Below are 20000 nucleotides of genomic sequence, written 5' to 3' on the forward strand. Positions count from 1 at the left end.
ACAAAGTGAAGGTTTATAATAGACCAGATTTTAAGCGTCCCTATTTATTTTTATTCGACAACCAATCAAGGTCAGAAGAATGTGTCACCTAGTAACGGGTTAAGCCCCGCCTCCTCTCTACGATAAAAGTTCAGAGCTGCTCTGTGATTGGTCATGAATTGCTCTGAAGCTAAAATTCATAGCTAGATATTTTTAAGCTAGGTTAGGAGCTGAGATGAATTCAGGACTTGGCAATTAACCAAAAATCCGTTGACTTCATGATGATGGAACCGGAAGCTGAATCTTTGAACTTGTTTATAGGTTTTAGTTCTCTCTCCTTCCTTCAGCACTGGTGTTCCCTAATCCTCCTCCATGGCTTTATCTTTCATTTTTAAACAGAATTTAAAAGTCCTGTATAGTAAATGTACAGTGTGGAATATTTGATTTTGATTGACAGATACTCTGATCATGTAATTAGAGTAATTAGCAAAACAAATAAAGTACATTGGGGGGGCACAGTGGCTTAGTGGTTAGCATGTTTGCATCACACCTCCAGCATTTGGGGTTCGATTCTCGCCTCCGCCTCGTGTGTGTGGAGTTTGCATGTTCTCCCCGTGCCTCGGGGGTTTCCTCCGGGTACTCTGGTTTCCTCCCCGATCCAAAGACATGTGTGTAAGTGTGTGAGTGAATGAGAGTGTGTGCCCTGCGATGGGTTGGCACTGCGTCCGGGGTGTATCCTGCCTCGATGCCCGATGACGCCTGAGATAGGCACAGGCTCCCCGTGACCCGAGAAGTTCGGATAAGAATGAATGAATGAATGAATGTATAAGTAAACAAGATTATCATTTAAAATAAAGCCATGTAATATTTATCCAATAAACCATTTCACCATTCTGAGATACACATACAGTACACATACAGTACAAGCGCATCGGCATCAGTATTTTTTTGAACCATTCTCTGTTTAAAGGCATGAATTCATTTCCACAGATATCAGACACTAAACTGCACAGGTGTGTATTCTGTATTACATCATCTCTTGACTCTTAGCGTTTAGCACAGATTGCTAAAGGCTATCGGATATCCAGCTAGCAGCACTGCAGTGCTCTTCTCCATAGCTGCTGATGCAACAACTCGAAGTCCCAGTGCACATCATAGGCAAAATGGCCTCAGGGACTCTGATTTGAGCTCACACAACTGGTTCGATTATGTAGTGCAACATAGATTGTTTTCGAAGCTGTCTTGCTGGTAATTATTAATTATCTACACTCTGCAGATGTTGGACCCATTTCAAACCAGAGAGAATTGAGATGCTTATGAGTCCAGGATTTTAGAAACCATAGTTGGGCGTGTGGTAGCCTAGTGATTAAGGTGTTGGGCTACCAGTCAGAAGGTTGTGAGTTCAATCCCCGGTCTGCCAAGCTTGCCACCTTTGGCCCCCTGAGCAAGGCCCTTAATTGCTCAGTTGTATAAAAAAAAATTAGATAATGTAAGTTGCTCTGGATAAGGGTGTCTGCCAAATGCTGTAAATGAAATGTAAATATTTTCCAGGGCAACAAGGAAGTGCCTGCCTCCATATAAGAGGCTGAGGTGGTAAATTTGTAGTGCATTGCCTCTGTGCTACCCATTTGCCTTACCTCATAGTCGGGTTTACAAAATCATTTTTTGTGTGACCTCGAACATCCCTTGCCACTTAGTGAGTAATTAAGAACTTGACGTGACTAGTAAAACAAGAAACATCCTCAACCCCAACACTAGAGGCAAGTCCAGCAGTCGAGAGCTATGGACATATATCTAAGTATTGACTTATTACCTGCTCGTGTTCCATGCCCGGAGTGCCAAAGTCACTTTTACAACATGTGGTCTAAAATGCAGTTCAAGGTCCGTCTAAGTAAATATTACCAGAAAGAACTTAGGGATGTACCGATACCACTTTTTCTCTTCCGATCCGATTCCGATACCGATCCGATATCTATGTTCTTTTCTACCTTTAAAACTAAAAAATGTATACAACTCGCTTAGTTATTAAGATTTATTTGTTTGTGGCAAATAAAAAGTGGGCGTGTCCTGTCCCACCCACATATAATGGTTCCAACGGCCATGGATTTCAGGAAGCAGGAGCGTGGTCAATGTTGTAGGTAAAATGCAAAATGGAGTATAATTTATTAGGGAATAATTTATTAGGGAATTTATTATGCGCTGAATAGAGACGGTAAAAGTGGGTGGGTCCAATATGATTAGTCTTAAAAAGTGTGTGGGTCCTGTCCCACCCATATATGATGGTTCCGACGCCTATGACCAAGGGTATCGGATTAGGATCGGTCACGCACCACCGATACACGATCTACTCAAAATGATTGGATCGGCGTCGATACGGATCCAAAATATCGGATCGGTCCATCCATACTGCAAACTATCTAAAAAACAGCTGGTTAAAGTGACATGATACCTCACAGTCTGATTATCATTCTTTTCATGCTAGTACTGTTTGCATTATTTGTTGAAGGTTGAAGTACCCTGTACGACTCAGCGCTTTGGCCCTGATTCTGGCCATTTCTTTTACAGCTCTAGTCATCCTCTCATACGAGCTTACATCTTAAAGGTCATACTGATGTGAAAAACAGCTCTCCACTATAAAAGATATACCCTCTCCTTCGTGATACACTCTTCTCGCTGACTCTGCGCCACACATTTAAAGCCTACGACTCATCAGCTTTTTTTTTTTTCTTTAAAAAGGCTTTCAGCTCATATTTGTCATGCTCCTTGTCCTTGCAGGAATTTTACTGATACTTCCTGGCCAACTTAACACTCCACAATGGAGGAGAGATCACCTCACCGGCTAACTATAACTTCTCTCTTTCATTTCTTTCTATCCAAAAAAAAAAAAAACAGGACTATTAGAAAATCCATTACCACTAAAGCACTGATGGCTACGTCCACTTTATCTACTGATTTGGACTTAAATCAGACAGTCTGCTGGTCATTGCTGCTTGTCTGAGGGTTAAGGACACGATTTCCTCCGGTTTTGATTTTAAAAAATAATAAAAGTGCCGCTTTTCTACAAGCCACCATTTAACCTCTGCAAAAATAGATGATCAGGCTTTCTTATCCATCTATTTGTTCATGACGTGATTTCGGAAAAAGCGCCACATATCGTTTGGTGATGGTTTGAAGATGTTTTTATGATCTTTTATTGTGACACTGATGAGAAATCTATAGATATTGATGCTCATGTTAAGCACATTTATGATTCTGGATTGCTCTGACCTAAAGGCTTTGTTACAGGATAATATTCCCTTTGAATGCTTCTGATTTAACCATCGGGGAAGCTTGTTTGCTGAGACCTGAGATTTCACAGTTTTTCTAGAGGATTTTCAGGACATTCGCTTTCTTGCTCAGTATCCAGCTTATAAAATGAGATCCGGAAATTGAAATATTAATGCTAAACAACTTTAATATTGGGGCACGTTGGCTTAGTGGTTAGCATGTTTGCCTCACACCTCATGGGTTGGGGGGTCGATTCCCGCCTCCGCCTTGTGTGTGTGGAGTTTGCATGTTCTCCCCGTGCCTCGGGGGTTTCCTCCGGGTACTCCGGTTTCCTCCCCCGGTCCAAAGACATGCATGGTAGGTTGATTGGCATCTCTGGAAAATTGTCCGTAGTGTGTGAGAGTGTGAGTGAATGAGTGTGTGTGTGCCCTGTGATGGGTTGGAACTCCGTCCAGGGTGTATCCTGCCCTGATGCCCGATGACGCCTGATACTGTATAGGCACAGGCTCCCCGTGACCCGAGAAGTTCGGATAAGCTGTAGAAAATGAATGAATGAATGAATGAACTTTAAATCTTCATTACCTTTTAGAGAAATGGATATCAGGATTCAATGAGTTTGTTAGTGGTCACCATTCAAACATCAGTAACCGATTAAAACAAAGCATACATGCTAGAACCCTAAAGGTTTCTTTGCTCTCTTTTCTCTTCTCAGAAACACTGCATGCCCCTAGGTATAAAGGTGTGTGAATGCTTTCTTCCAAATCTCTGTGGATTTCTTTCTCAACACAAAAGCTTATCCATGGTTTCTAACCATCTTGGATTCATTACTGCATTGCTATCTTTTCTGCCTAGCATATCCACTCTTCACAGCTTCACAGCTTGACCCTTCACCACATCATCCCTGTGCACTTCCTGTGATCCTCCTTAGCTGGCCTACTGACCAGTCTTGACCTACTGACTACACCTTTTAGCTTCACTGCTCCCAGACTCTCTAACTTTCTTTCCCTACACAACCATAAACTTGGCTCTATTGTTTTGTTTAATGCAACGTTCAATGAATGCTTGCATATCAGATTTTCAGATCTCTGACAAAGATAGAAAACTGGAAATACCTACTTGATAGTGACGTGACATACAGCTAAGTATGGTGACCCATACTCAGCAGTGAACACACACTCGGAGCAGTGGGAAGCCGTTTATACCGCAGCGCCCAGGGAGCAGTTTGGGGGGGGGGGTCGTTGCCTTGCTCAAGGGCACCTCAGTCGTGGCCAGCCCGAGACTCGAACCCACAACCTCAGGGTTATGAGTCAAACTCTAACCATTAGGCCGCGATCTAACCCCCATGTTGGGAAGGTCTCAAAGATGACTATGAGTTTAAAAAAGTATTTCGACATAGACACATCAGCCAGTTAAATCTGTACAATGGACCGATCAGATTTGAAAGAGCAGGGTTTAAACTTTGTAGCTCAAATATCGTTAACGTATCTCATCGTCTGTATTGTTTTCTTGTATTGTCTTGTATAGTATAGTGTTATTTATATCTGTACTTTTGAGAGTCACAAACAGCTGGAACCAAATTCCTTGTGTGTGTCAACATCAACACACTTGGCCAATAAACTGATTCTGATTCAGAAATTGACCAAACTTTAAAATGGTATACTTTCTTTTTTTTTATTATTATATTTTATTTAATTATTTGACATTGAGTGTCTTGAATGGTGCTCGTAAAAATTTCTTATATTTTGTAAAATATATTTTATAATTAATACAGTACATGGACAAAAGTATGTGCTTTTTTGTACACAGTTGTATAGAATGTCTTTGCACCCTGCATTAAAATTTCCATAACTCTACCCTACTGAAAACCTTTGGGATGAACTTGCAAACGCTGACTGCACCCCGGGGAAGTTGTGGCCTAATGGTTATAGAGTTTGACTCCTAACCCTAAGGTTGTGGGTTCGAGTCTCGGGCCGTCAATACCACGACTGAGGTGCCCTTGACTGTAGCTACCTCTTGTAGCTGAATGACCACAAATCCTCACAGCCATGCTTCAACCTCTTGTGGAAAGCCAAGGGTAGAAAGAATAGAAGCTGTTATAGCAGCAGGTGGAAGACTAACACTTTAATGGGATGTTCAACAAATACATATTGGTATGCTTGTCAGGTGTTTACTGAAATGGACTGGTGTCCTAGCCAGTCTTGCCCTGCGTCTTGCCCCTGTGTCTTCAGGATATATTCTACGTCCACCATGATTCTGACCAGGATAAAGTACTTACTAAGCTATAATAGAATACTTTTTTCAGTTTGAATGGGAAGTGGTAGCTCAGTGTTTATGGCTTTAGATTACAGACTGGAAGTTCATGTGTTCAAATCCCAAGACCACTAATAAGCTGCCAATATGGGGCACTTAAAGGAAGACCCCCAAATGCATGGATGTGTAAAATTAGACAAATGTAAGTCACCCTGGATAAGTTTGCTTGCCAAATAATGTAAAATGCAACGACAGCCATTTATCGAAAGCCCTACGAAATAAGCATCACAATTAACTGTAATTAATTTGGCCCCAACCACTTGCAAGAAGTAATCAGTTGTGGTAGATGTGGTGGATAACAGGGTATGTGCAGATAAGAAAGCATCTTACGTGTCAGCACGATTTAAATCTGCTATTGTTACTCGAGCACTGTCTCTTTTGTGATTTCCCGCTGCTCCGTTTTGCCGCATCTTATCAATGCCGAACAACAGATTTGCAGAAATCTTGTTATATTTTATTCATCTCTCGAACTGAGGCTGTGCCAACACTGAAGGTTATGTTATTTTGCTTTGAAAGCAGTTTCTGCCTTGATTATCCATTAACTTTGTTTTTTAAGTCCTGTTACCAGAGCCAAACAAGGACGGGAGTTTGTATCTGTCAGACTCGTTTGCGCCGGATGTGTTGCCATTTAAATGCTAATACGATAAAAGGACAAAATGTCCTTTATCGTATTCTGTGTTTGAAGAGTGGGAGCAACAAATGTCCAAATATATCTTTATGGCTTTGACTGTTAGTCTTGAAGTAGACATTGTGGTCCGAGTTTCAGGTTTTCCATGACATGGTTGCTCATGGACCTGACGATACAGTCCTTGACACTCACCAGAGAGCCATGCAGTGTTTACAGATACAGATAAATATAGAGATGTTAAAAACAACTTTAAATAGCTAACAGCGGGCGTGACCCCTGTCTTTTAAAGATTTTGGGCATTCTGGTATTTTTTTTGTTTTTTTTTACATTGACTTATGAAGGTCAGACATTTGGAGATTTGCTTGAGACTCAAGATGCCATGCTCCAATAAGTATGGTAATTGTCTTCTGACTCTTCTTAAAGGACTTTCTTTGGCACAGTGTCTTAACAAACACCTCCACTGAGACGAGATGTTCAGGAAGTGACAGAGCATGAAGGCAGTTAATGAAAGATTCAAATTTAAAATTAATTAATGGACACAAATGTGGCTAAGTATGGGTGAAAATAAATCTACTTACAATTCTAAGCATCTCGGTAAACTTCACTGAGCCTAGGGGGCTTTTTACCCCTGGTCACTTAATGCGCTTTCTATGATCCGATAGCTCAGTGGTCCCCAACACCCGGGCCGCGGACCGGTACCGGTCCGTGGACCAAATGGTACCGGGCCGCCGAAGGAACATTAAATTCTTTCCATTTTATTTACTGTGGTGTATTTCTCTCGGGTTTGTGCGACTTTCCATGGACGAGAGGTTAACCGGGAGCTGAGAGACGTCACCTAAAGCCGCACCAATACCGCACATGCGCAAAATATCATAATATCGGGCCGGGTTTAGGTGACGTCTGGAGCTGAGCGGCTGCAAGCGGCAGTGGTGTTGTAGCTTTGGTGGAGAGAGAAGGTGTGTATCGCTCTTCTCTCTGTTCACCGGTACTTTGTCATGTTTAACAGTGCTTGGTGTACGTGTATATTGTGTTTGCTCAAATTTAACCCACAAATTAGCAAAAATGAGACGAAACAGACGTCGTTAGAAAGTTAGAAACTCTGCCGGTGTTCTGGATTAAAGTCATGGCGGAATACCCTGAGATTGTCACCACAGCACTTAAATCCCTATCGCCATTTCCGACATGCTATCTGTGTGAAGCGGGGTTTTCTGCAGTGATGGCAACCGAAACAAAACAACGGAATAAACTGGACATAAGCAACACACTTCGGGTGTCATTGTCTCCTATTACCCCAGATGGAACCGTCTCGTTGTAAAGAAACAAGCTCAGGGTTCTCATTGATTTAGCGTTGTAGTGAGTTAAAAAGGCATGTTTAAATACAATTACATTAAAATTATTAATTTTAATTTAATTGTATAGCCGCCACCCCCCACCCCCAGCGGGCCGTGGTAAAATTATCAAACATTGACCGGTCCGCGGCACAAAAAAGGTTGGGGACCACTTCGATAGCTATCCTGATGGTAAAAAGACCAGGTCTAAATGCCCTCCGAAACTTTTTCGAGACGGATATAAATCCAATAGTTCAAACCCCTTCAGGAGGTGGTCTGGGACGTGTTTCAGATGAAACTGGACAGGTGTAAATGAATGTGGTTGTTCAAGCCACATACGTCAGCGCTATACTCCTCCCAGACGGAAGTACGTCATTCGTGAGTGACTCACGAGTCGTGCATCGTGCCAGAAACAGATAAATGTAATTTTTGTAGCATAACCATCATAAGTTTTGTCGTCTTCGTTTTGATTGCTTTCTGAAAACCGCATACACCAAAGCGTGTTCCATTTCAATTACCCCGGAAATGAGGTAAAATATATTTGCAGTTTGTGTGGGAGTAAAAAGATCGGATCGATATCCAATTCGCCGAGACGCGTTTATGTGGCTTAATGTACTGTAAATGGAACAGTTTTAACAAATCAGATAGCTATCGGATCAAAGAAAACACACGAAGTGACCAGGTGTAAAAAGGCCCTAAATGATTACTTCTGTTTCTGAAATGTAGCTCAAATTAGCACCATTACTGTTTTTTTTTTGTTTGTTTGTTTGTTTGTTTTATTTAAATTGTGTTTTTTTTTACAATTTACCCAATTTACTATAAAATCTATTTCTCCGATTGTAAATCTCCAATTCAACCCCGGGCCACTAAAGCACTATTCGGACGGGATTAGTTTTACGTGGGGACGTGGAGTGATGCGATTTTACCTCAGGACGTCTGTAATATTAATTGGCCAATTCGCACGGGACAAGACATCTCAGTAAAACTAGCAGAAGTGGGAGGGGTAACTCGCTTTACGCACCACAGTAACCTCCTTGTCGTCATGTGCGTATGACGTTGCTTCCTGTTATCACGTGTGCAAACAGACAACTTGGCGCCGCCATGCTTGAAAATGAGAAAATGAGAAAAAACTTTTAAACAGAAAATGACAGAATTTTACCATACATATTTACAGCGGGTCTTTTTGGACGGGATCAGTATTACCTGAGGTCATTTTTCCGGACCTTTTTACAGAAGGTAAAAGTCGCCGTAATCTTTACTGACATTAGCACTATTCGGACGGGATTAGTTTAACGTGGGGACGTGGAGTGATGCGATTTTACCGCAGGACGTCTGTAATATTATTTGGCCAATTCGCACGGGACAAGACATCTCAGTAAAACTATCAGAAGTGGGAGGGGTAACTCGCTTTACGCACAACAGTAACCTCCTTGTCATCATGTGCGTATGACGTCATTTCCTGTTTCAAGCGCCTCCATGCTTGCAAAACGCGCCAAAAACTACTTTTATACAGGAAATGACGGAATTTTACCGTACATATTTACAGCGGGTCTTTTCGGACGGGATCAGTATTACCTGAGGTAATTTTTCCGGACCTTTTTACAGAAGGTGAAAGTCGCCATAATCTTTACTGACATTGTCCGAAATGATTACCAAGATGGCGCATTCGGACGGGACTAAAATCACAGAGAAGCTCTGGTAATAATTACTTTACCCCCACGTCCCCACGTAGAACTAATCAGACAGGCATAAAAAAGTGTGGCATGGCAGTGTAACAGAATAAAAGTGATCAGAGTGATCAAACTTAGAGTCCTTGTGTCTGACCTTAATGAAAGATTCCAGCAAATGTGATTTTAATCTCAGGGTGTTGCTTCCCAAGGACAACTACTGACGCTCCTCAAAGTACTCTCCAACCAAAGCTGGCTTTGATGGATGGCTTTGTGGTGCTAAAATGATAGGCTATTATTTTACTTTGCATTGGATAAATGGAAATGCTAACCATGTTCTCTATCTGACTTGCAGGGAAGTGCTTGTGGAGGGCTCAGTGCTTGTTCTTGTCATTATTGTTGTTGTTTTTTTATTGGAATTTTACAAGTTTTTTGGATATTTTAGCAATATTTTTATGCAATCAAGTGATGGTTCATAAATGAGTTTCCATGGAAATTCATGCCTTGTGCTTCAATTTGAGTGGCAAGACTGAGAGCACCATTGTGCCCTGATAAATCCTAAGCTGTGGCTGAGCCAAGAGTGATTATTAGAAAGTCAAAGCACAGCAAAAGGAATCAAGCTGAAGTATAGTTGACAGCTGAATAATAAAAGGTACAGGACTATTTTGACCCATAGTGTCTTTGTCTCTTCTTGTCATTTGCAGACCAGCCATATTCATGGTCCCCCATCCAGTACTTCGATGAAGACAGCTACCCCTCCCCTCCCAGGAATATGAAAGGTCTCTCAGGCGGTCGTCCCCAGCTAAACATCACAACTGGACACACCTTTGGCCTGACAGACTACGACCACTCCCTTGACCACCTGCAGCATGGTGTTCCCGATTCCCGCTCGTCTTACCTTCTTAGCCCCACGGAGAGTTGCCCCATGGACCACCACCGTTGCTCGCCACGGAGCTCTATCCATTCGGAGTGCATGGTGATGCCCGTCTCCATGGCCTCTGACCACGTTTCCAGCAGCACATTTCCCAGGATGCATTACAGTTCACACCATGAGAGTTCGCGGGAGGATGGCAACACTGGGCATGGCAGCGGAGGTGGTGGTGGTGTTATCGGAGGGGGTGGAGTAGTAGGAGGTGGTGCAGGTAGTGGTTCCGGTTCTGGCAAAATGAACCGGATACCAGCTAACCTCCTGGACCAATTTGAGAAGCAGCTGCCCATCCACAGAGATGGCTTCCACACACTGCAATACCAGCGCACATCCACAGCTACCACCAACAGCGAGCAGCGGAACGAGAGTCCAGGTCGGATCCGCCACCTGGTGCACTCTGTGCAGAAGCTCTTTACCAAGTCCCACTCGCTGGAAGGCTCCTCAAAGATGAACGGCACCAAAGGAGACTCACGCTCAGAAAGTGGCCACCACCATCATGGTCACCACCACGGCCACCACAAACACAGCAAGAGGAGCAAGAGTAAAGAGCGCAAAGCTGACTCTAAGCACCGCTCAGGGATTGCCGGGTGGTGGAGCTCTGATGATAACCTAGACAGTGACAGCACCTACCGGACTCCCAGTGTCATGAGTCGGCACCATGTGGATCACATAAGTCACTGCTACCCGGAATCAGTCCCAGGCCATTTTGGAGATCTTTCACTTAAGACCTCAAAGAGCAACAATGACGTGAAGTGCTCAGCTTGTGAGGGCATGGCCTTGGCTCCTGAGGGAAAGTATATGAAGCGGAGCTCTTGGTCCACGTTGACTGTTAGCCAGGCCAAAGAGGCCTACCGCAAGTCCTCGCTCAATCTCGAGAAGCCTATGATGCCTCAAGACCTCAAGACCCCCATGAGGCCTTGTCATTATCTTCAGGTCAGTAAGGCTTTAAGATTTTATAACAGTTGATCATTTTTATAATATATGAGCTCTAAACCTGCAGTCTACATTTTGGCACAGGACCGTAGCAGTGCACTGACAATTATTTTTGGAGAACAAAATTATATCTAAACCTATAATGTAGCAATTTAACAGTCCTGCTGTCGTTGAAGTGCTTTCTGATTGTGTTTGTGTTTCTGATGATGGAGTGTGAAGAATGGTGGTAATTTAATGCCATATTTGGGGACAGATTTATTAGCAATAGAGGTAGAATTCGATGCCCTTAGGAGCTTTGCTGGGATTTACAAATATTGCTAACAGTGGGCTATATTGATTAGCATTGATTGCATGGTACACAAACACATAATAGTAATAAATCACTGTTCCTACCTTTCATTATTTAGGATCCCCTTTATTTTTGTGCTTGAGAGAAGCAAATTATGAACGCAGAAATAGCTGTCTGTAATTTTCTGACACCCTAACGGGGTTGTTCATATATCTGTAGAACTGTGAGCTTATTTTTTTTTTTTAGCAGCAACTGTTTTAATTAATAAATAGTTTTAATAGTGGCATTAAAGACAAAATACATGAGACAACTTTAATTTGTTAGATAGTGAAAGTTCCACCAGGGAAAGAGTTTCCCTTCTGACTCGAGGATCTGTACTGGCAGAAGAGTTGTATGAAATGAAGGAAAGATCCTGGAAAGCTACTGAGCAAAAGTGATTACAAATTTTTTTTTACAAATTACAAATTTTATACTTAACCACCACGTTTTGCCATTTAATGGTGGGGTCTCCGATTTTTAAGAAATGCTTCGGAAAACTGAGTCGGGCCGAAAAATAAACAAGAAACAAAACAAACGTGTAGCCAATGAGCAGAAAGGGGCGTGTCTTGTTGATATGGGCGAAGAGAGTGTTCAGTGCGCATGTGTGACATTAGCAGAAAGCGGTTTTAACATTGACATGGAGGATAAAAACAAAGAAAGAAAGAGAAGAAAGACTTACGATAAGGACAAGAAGTAGGACGTGTTAATATAGGATCAGCTTTCCAGCGCTGGAGAGAACTGAAGGAGCAGGAAGTCGGCCACATATTCACAGGTTGGAGTTTCCCGAGTCAATAACTCCTGAGCTAAACGCTGTTACTACACAAATAACACCTCTTTTCTATCGTAGTAATGTAGAGAGGCAACTACAACCGCGTTTTGTGTAGTAACAGCGTTTAGCTCAGGAGTTATTGACTCGGGAAACTCCGACCTGTGAATATGTGGCCGACTTTACTTAAGACGCCGAGGTGCTTTTTTCCTTCTTGATAGGTGAGTAACGTTGGTTTTGCTTTGTTACACAGAACTAATATATGCCTTTGTCCTTTACATCATTATGCTTGTGTGGCATTTTTGCTTGTTTGTTTATCTACAATCGTATTGTTCTTCCCTTCAGCTATGATAAAGACACATTTCTTTCCAGTAGTCACCTGGGTTACATATGTATGTGTGGGCGGAGCTATCGATACAGGGGTGGGACCCATTTGCGTTAGGGGCGTGTTTGTTTTGGTGATTTTAAAGTCAACATTGGCTTTAAAACATCGGAGACCCCACCTTTAATCTAATGGTTACAAGATTTTAAAAAAGCACTTCCACCAGCGGTTTATTTAGGTTTAATTTTTTAACTCCTAACCAGTCTGGTCTCAAATAGGGGTTAAGTAGAAAAAAAAAGATTATAGTGTAAATTATAGTCCTATTTAAAAAAATATATTTACAGTGAATATGAAGAGGTCCTATTGTATCCACCAAGTAATCCAATCAGCATCAATTAGTTAGTTAGTAATTAGTTGATACTAGACAGAACTGGGGATCTAGTGTGGTTATAACAAGAGTGTGATTAAAGTGTGAAAAGCTGCAGTGGTGAGAAATCAAAATTTTAGAGAGAGAATTTATGTGCAGCTTAAAGGTACATAATGGGGTCAAGCAATACACCAAGATTACAAACCACTAGCAAAGGCTTAACAATGACACCATCAATATGGATGACAAAATCCTCCATCTTGAAAGGCATTGATTTTATTATGGACTAGCCACGTTGGCACTCTGTGGTCTTCTCTGTCCGATCATAAATAGTTCCGAGGCTTGGGTGGCATTCAGAAAAGATGACCACTCACTGGGGCTATCATTGGCGGTATCAGAGTAACACATCAGGGAAAACAGAAAGAACCAAGATTAATGTTGTAAAATTGCTCACTCCTGCTGACTCGTACAAAAGCTCCACTGCTCATGAGCTGCATTTATTTAGTGTCCTGCTTGGGTAGTAGTAAGGGATTAGATATGCTCAATCAATCTAAAGTGGGATCCATCGGTAGGATGGATTGGGCCACTTGAGGGTAACTGTTAATTGCGCTTTGGCGTAAGGGCTCGATGATTCGCTACCGTGAGTCCGATGCGTGCTGTCCACAATGAGGGATCAGGATGGGATCGTTGTTGAGATGAACGGTTTTTTTAAACAGAAGCAGAAACTACGGTTGGACCCCTAAGCAACGGTTACCTAATTATTCAGGAAAGTCTCATCTCATCATTCATTCATTCATTCATTCATTCTCTACCGCTTATCTGAACTACCTCGGGTCATGGGGAGCCTGCGCCTATCTCAGGCGTCTTTGGGCATCGAGGCAGGATACACCCTGGACGGAGTGCCAACCCATCACAGGGCACACACACTCTCATTCACTCACACACTCACACACTACGGACAATTTTCCAGAGATGCCAATCAACCTACCATGCATGTCTTTAGACCGGGGGAGGAAACCTGAGTACCCGGAGGAAACCCCCGAGGCACAGGGAGAACATGCAAACTCCACACACACAAGGCGGAGGCGGGAATCGAACCCCCAACCCTGGAAGTGTGAGGCGAACGTGCTAACCAAGCCACCGTGCCCACCTCATCTCATCATGTTATTTGTAATTGTCATCAAAATCTTTGTAATCAATGTGACCCTGTAGCCAGACTCTTTCTATGTATATAAGCGTCATGATCAACCAACTACTGCTAATTACAGGTTCGTGAAATAAATGTTGACAGTCCAGTCAAGGATGAGAGGTGTCAGTTAATAACTACACAATGATCATCACTTCAGTTTAAGTGGGAGGTTTTATAAATCGGTCACTTAATCGGTTTTAATTGCAGGCTAATTGCACTGGACAAACCCAGAGCCACATTACTCTTAATTTATTTTTTTTTTTACTAATTTATTTACTCATTCGAAGCCGCGGGATATAATAACATGATCGCTAACACTCTTTATTAAGCTCCTGCTTCGTTCCGTCATCGTTACCGTGCCAATTAGTTTAGGTTTGTGTTCATCGAGCGCGTCAGATAGGATTAACTACCAGCATGTGCCGTCATGACCTGGACCATGCGAGAGCCGATGATTCTGATGCATCTGTGTTTCACGCCACTTAATGGGCTCCTTCGGCCGTGATAAACACACAGCGCCAAGAATAGCGCAAGCCATCCATCCGGCTGCTGTTTTTGGCAGCTGTTATCAATGCGGACCTCGGTGACGCACACACTTGGGGAGATTTATGTCCCTTTGCTCTGAAGCAAACTGACTAAAAGGTTGCAACATCCACACCGAGCGATGTGCATCGGGGACGGGAGGGAGGAAATAAAGAAGCTATTTTGGGGGTGTCTTTATCAGAAAGGTCAGTCAGGCAAAGAGAGACGGAATTGTTTGTTGAGAATGTGGCTCGAAGTAGGATCGATTCTAAAAAGTTTTTACTTGTTTGTTTTATTGGTATGTCTTTTACTGTTTGTCTCAAGACCATGTGGGATGTCAAGCTTCTCGGCACAGATGGTCAGTTTTGTGCGCAAGTCAGTCTTCTTTTAGTATCCTCGGTTGGATAGCATGAACACTTATGAAACAGAAACCGTTCTAAAATGTCAAATATTTCTGGGAATCGTTAGATTAATTTCTTGTTCGGCGAGACTCTGAATCAGGCTCGAGGGATACATTTGGTTGGTGTGTCGTTATTCAAAACGACAGTCTTTGAGATCTGTCACTGGACCGGATGTGGATTCTGTAGATGTGTGTGCACTGTGCACTTGTTTTTATTTATTTTTTTCGTTCACAGTTAATGTTTTATCATTTAATCATTAACGCAATTTTTATCCTTTTATAGTTACACCAATTGGTTCCATGATGTTGTTACTGAGAAACCACAGAACATACACTTCTCAGTCCGGAACATCTAACTGTTATAAAGCGCCGACACTGGAGACTCCTTCCATGAACATGAAACAAACATCTCCTTAGAGAAAAAGTCATTGTAATACATTTAGGTTTGTCAGAGTGCAGGAGTAAAACTAACATAGCCAGGGAAATTTCTGTGGTATTAAGGAGAACTTAGAAGTTATAACGGGGGGGCACGGTGGCTTAGTGGTTAGCACGTTCGCCTCACACCTCCAGGAATGGGGGTTCGATTCCCGCCTCCGCCTTGTGTGTGTGTGGAGTTTGCATGTTCTCCCCGTGCCTCGGGGGTTTCCTCCGGGTACTCCGGTTTCCTCCCCCGGTCCAAAGACATGCATGGTAGGTTGATTGGCATCTCTGGAAAATTGTCCGTAGTGTGTGAGTGTGTGAGTGAATGAGAGTGTGTGTGTGCCCTGTGATGGGTTGGCACTCCGTCCAGGGTGTATCCTGCCTCGATGCCCAAAGACGCCTGAGATAGGCACAGGCTCCCCGTGACCCGAGAAGTTCGGATAAGCGGTAGAAAATGAATGAATGAACAGAGGTTATAACAATAACTCTGAAACTTCATGTGTGGGTGTATGTGTGTATGGGGGCGGTGGGGGTGTTTAGGTGTTGCAGTTGGCACTAAATGTGGTGTTTTGATGAAGTTAGTGAGTGCAGGTGTTAAACTGACTGGAAAAGTCGATCTGTACTGGTTCAGTCACCCTGGTAACTGGTACCTTGTTCACACTCGAGAACAAGCTCCTCTGTGGGTGGGCAGGCGGGCAGGCACGCACACACACACACACACACACACACACACACACACACACACACACACACACACACACACACACACACACACACACACACACACACACACACACACACGCTGTCCTCTTACCTCGTGTTCCTCTTTTTTTTTCCTGTTCCCTCTTTCTCTGTCTCCTACTGACTGCCGATTGATCTGAGTTCAGTCTGTGACAGTGACAGATCAGAGCTTTTGTGAAAAAAAAATGAGAGAATCCCTGACAGATTGGATTCCAATAAGCAGAAGTTAACCATGTCTAACCCTAATGACCCCTAACCCTATGGTTGTGGGTTCAAGTCTCGGGCCGGCAATACCACGACTGAGGTGCCCTTGAGCAAGGCACCATACCCCCCCCCCCCACTGCTCCCCGGGCGCCGAAGCATAAATGGTTGCCCACTGCTCCGGGTGTGTGTTTACGGTGTGTGTGTGTGTGTGTGTGTGTGTGTGTGTGTGTGTGTGTGTTCACTGCTGTGTGTGCACTTTGAATGGGTTAAACTCGGAGAACAAATTCTGAGTATGTGTCAACAAACTTAGCCGTATGTCACGTCACTAAATGCGAAGGCTTTCCCAAAAGTCATTTAAATTCCGCAAGTGCTTAAACGTGTAAAAATGTATGTTCTAAAAAATATTTTATAGGAAATGATTTGAATAATTAGAACTTTACAATATCTACCAGAAACAGACTTAACAAATCTCGACAAATGTAATACCTGGGGTAACGGATCTATTTGCACAGACTCCGCCCTTTTTCCTTTTTTAAATAGAAATATTCCCATCCTGATTTGCATATTCATTAGAGCAAGGAATAAAATTGGAAATTGGATAGTAGAGACCTACACTATGGACTTCCTTACAGTATGTTGCCCTAATATGGTAAAAAATATTAGTTAACAAAGCATTTATTTCATTAATATATAGGTATATAGACATATAAAGACACTCAACCCCACCTGAGTGTCTATATATGTCTATATATAGACATATATAGACACTCAGGTGGGGTTGGAGAACATACACACACTCGGGTGGTGTTGGAGAACATACACACACTCAGGTGGGGTTGGAGAACATACACACACTCAGGTGGGGTTGGAGATAATACACACACTCAGGTGGGGTTGGAGAACATACACACACTCAGGTGGGGTTGGAGAATATACACATACTCAGGTGGGGTTGGAGAACATACACACACTCGGGTGGGGTTGGAGAACATACACACACTCGGGTGGGGTTGGAGAACATACACACACTCGGGTGGGGTTGGAGAACATACACACACTCGGGTGGGGTTGGAGAACATACACACACTGGGGTGGGGTTGGAGAACATACACACACTCGGGTGGGGTTGGAGAACATACACACACTCGGGTGGGGTTGGAGAACATACACACACTCGGGTGGGGTTGGAGAGCATACACACACTCGGGTGGGGTTGGAGAACATACACACACACTCGGGTGGGGTTGGAGAACATACACACACTCGGGTGGGGTTGGAGAACATACACACACTCGGGTGGGGTTGGAGAGCATACACACACTCGGGTGGGGTTGGAGAACATACACGCACACTCGGGTGGGGTTGGAGAACATACACACACTCGGGTGGGGTTGGAGAACATACACACACTCGGGTGGGGTTGGAGAACATACACACACTCGGGTGGGGTTGGAGAACTCTACTGTGAATACACTGAGCTGAAATATATATGGTGAATAAAGCAACCTGGGAATATAGAGTGATCGATATAATATAGAAATAGAGTGGTGTAGAAAAATACAGCATTGTAACAGACTTATTGTAGGGGGACAGGATGCTGGGGACACGTTTGGGAAATGTAGAACCCTGACATCATTAGTCCCTGGAAAGGTGTGTGAAGTGCAGGGTTCTGAAAATGTAAGTCCCTGTAAAGACGGGGTCCTAAAAGTCTGGAAATGTCTGTGGACATGTAGAAATGTGGGAAATCATTCAATTCAATTCAAGTTTATTTGTATAGCACTTTTTATAATTGACATTGTCTCAAAGCAGCTTTACAGAACATAAACGTAGAACAAAAGGTTATTATAAAGATTAATATTAGATAGATTTAGTTCACAGTGTGTTTGTATTTATCCCCAATGAGCGAGTCTGAGGTGACTCAGGTGACTGTGGGGAGGAAAAACTCCCTTAGATGGTAAAGGAAGGAACCTTGAGAGGAACCAGACTCAAAGGAGAACCTCATCCTCATCTGGGTGACACTGGGGGTGTGATTATATATACAGTCTGATAAATGTTGTGTTGATGCAAAAGACCACATGGAGTTCACATCTCCTCTTTAGTATCGCAGAGTCAGAGACTGGAGCTGGTAGATCTCTAAATATAGAACTCTGGAAATGTGAATAGCTGGAAATTTTGACTTCTGGAAATAAAGAACTCTGTAAATGTGGCTCTATTGCAATATAGATATTTGGACGTATAGATGTCTGAAAATAATGAAATCTGGAAATCTAAAAATTTGTAGAAATACTAGTCTGGAAATGTGGGTCTGTGGGAATCTAGAAATCTAGAAATGTGGGTCTGTGGGAATCTAGAAATCTAGAAATGTGGGTCTGTGGGAATCTAGAAATGTGGGTCTGTGGGAATCTAGAAATGTGCGTCTGTGGGAATCTAGAAATCTAGAAATGTGGGTCTGTGGGAATCTAGAAATCTAGAAATGTGGGTCTGTGGGAATCTAGAAATCTAGAAATGTGGGTCTGTGGGAATCTAGAAATCTAGAAATGTGGGTCTGAGGGAATCTAGAAATGTGGGTCTGTGGGAATCTAGAAATCTAGAAATGTGGGTCTGTGGGAATCTAGAAATGTGGGTCTGTGGGAATCTAGAAATCTAGAAGTGTGGTTCTGTGGGAATCTAGAAATGTGGGTCGTGGGAATCTAGAAATCTAGTAATGTGGGTCTGTGGGAATCTAGAAATCTAGAAATGTGGTTCTGTGGGAATCTAGAAATGTGGGTCTGTGGGAATCTAGAAATCTAGTACTGTGGGTCTGTTGGAATCTAGAATTTGTGGGTCTGTGGGAATCTAGAAATGTGGGTCTGTGGGAATCTAGAAATGTGGGTCTGTGGGAATCTAGAAATGTGGGTCTGTGGGAATCTAGAAATCTGGAAATGTGGGTCTGTTGGAATCTAGAATTTGTGGGTCTGTGGGAATCTAGAAATGTGGGTCTGTGGGAATCTAGAAATGTGGGTCTGTGGGAATCTAGAAGTCTGTAAATTAACATATTGTTGTAAAATAATGTTGTAACATAGTGTTGTAACATAGTGTTGTAACATAGTGTTGTAACATAGTGTTGTAACATAATGTTGTAACATAGTGTTGTAACATAGTGTTGTAACTTAGTGTTGTAACATAGTGTTGTAACATAGTGTTGTAACATAGTGTTGTGACATAGTGTTGTAACATAGTGTTGTAACAATTTTGTAACATAGTGTTGTAACAATGTTGTAACATAGTGTTGTAACATAGTGTTGTAACATAGTGTTGTAACATAGTGTTGTGACATAGTGTTGTAACATAGTGTTGTAACATAGTGTTGTAACAGAGTGTTGTAACATAGTGTTGTAACAATGTTGTAACATAGTGTTGTAACATAGTGTTGTAACATAGTGTTGTAACAATGTTGTAACATAGTGTTGTAACAGAGTGTTGTAACAATGTTGTAACAGTGTTGTAACATAGTGTTGTAACATAGTGTTGTAACAATGTTGTAACATAGTGTTGTAACATAGTGTTGTAACATAGTGTTGTAACAATGTTGTAACATAGTGTTGTAACAGAGTGTTGTAACAATGTTGTAACAGTGTTGTAACATAGTGTTGTAACATAGTGTTGTAACAATGTTGTAACATAGTGTTGTAACAGAGTGTTGTAACATAGTGTTGTAACAGAGT

At 42.5% G+C, this 20000-nt stretch overlaps 1 protein-coding gene across 3 annotated transcripts in view; it reads left to right on the top strand.

The window, feature by feature from the left end:
• dlgap2a (discs, large (Drosophila) homolog-associated protein 2a) overlaps nucleotides 1-20000 on the top strand; it is a 322064-nt gene that overhangs the window by 212403 nt on the left and 89661 nt on the right. For all 3 annotated transcript variants that reach the window (XM_047821943.1, XM_047821941.1, XM_047821942.1), the window contains one exon: nucleotides 9884-11040. In XM_047821943.1, the coding sequence (XP_047677899.1) occupies nucleotides 9884-11040 (1157 nt within the window). The remainder of the gene's footprint in view (nucleotides 1-9883; nucleotides 11041-20000) is intronic.

Source organism: Tachysurus fulvidraco, chromosome 12 (assembly GCF_022655615.1).
Source record: "Tachysurus fulvidraco isolate hzauxx_2018 chromosome 12, HZAU_PFXX_2.0, whole genome shotgun sequence".
In the NCBI taxonomy this organism is placed as follows: Eukaryota; Metazoa; Chordata; class Actinopteri; order Siluriformes; family Bagridae; genus Tachysurus; species Tachysurus fulvidraco.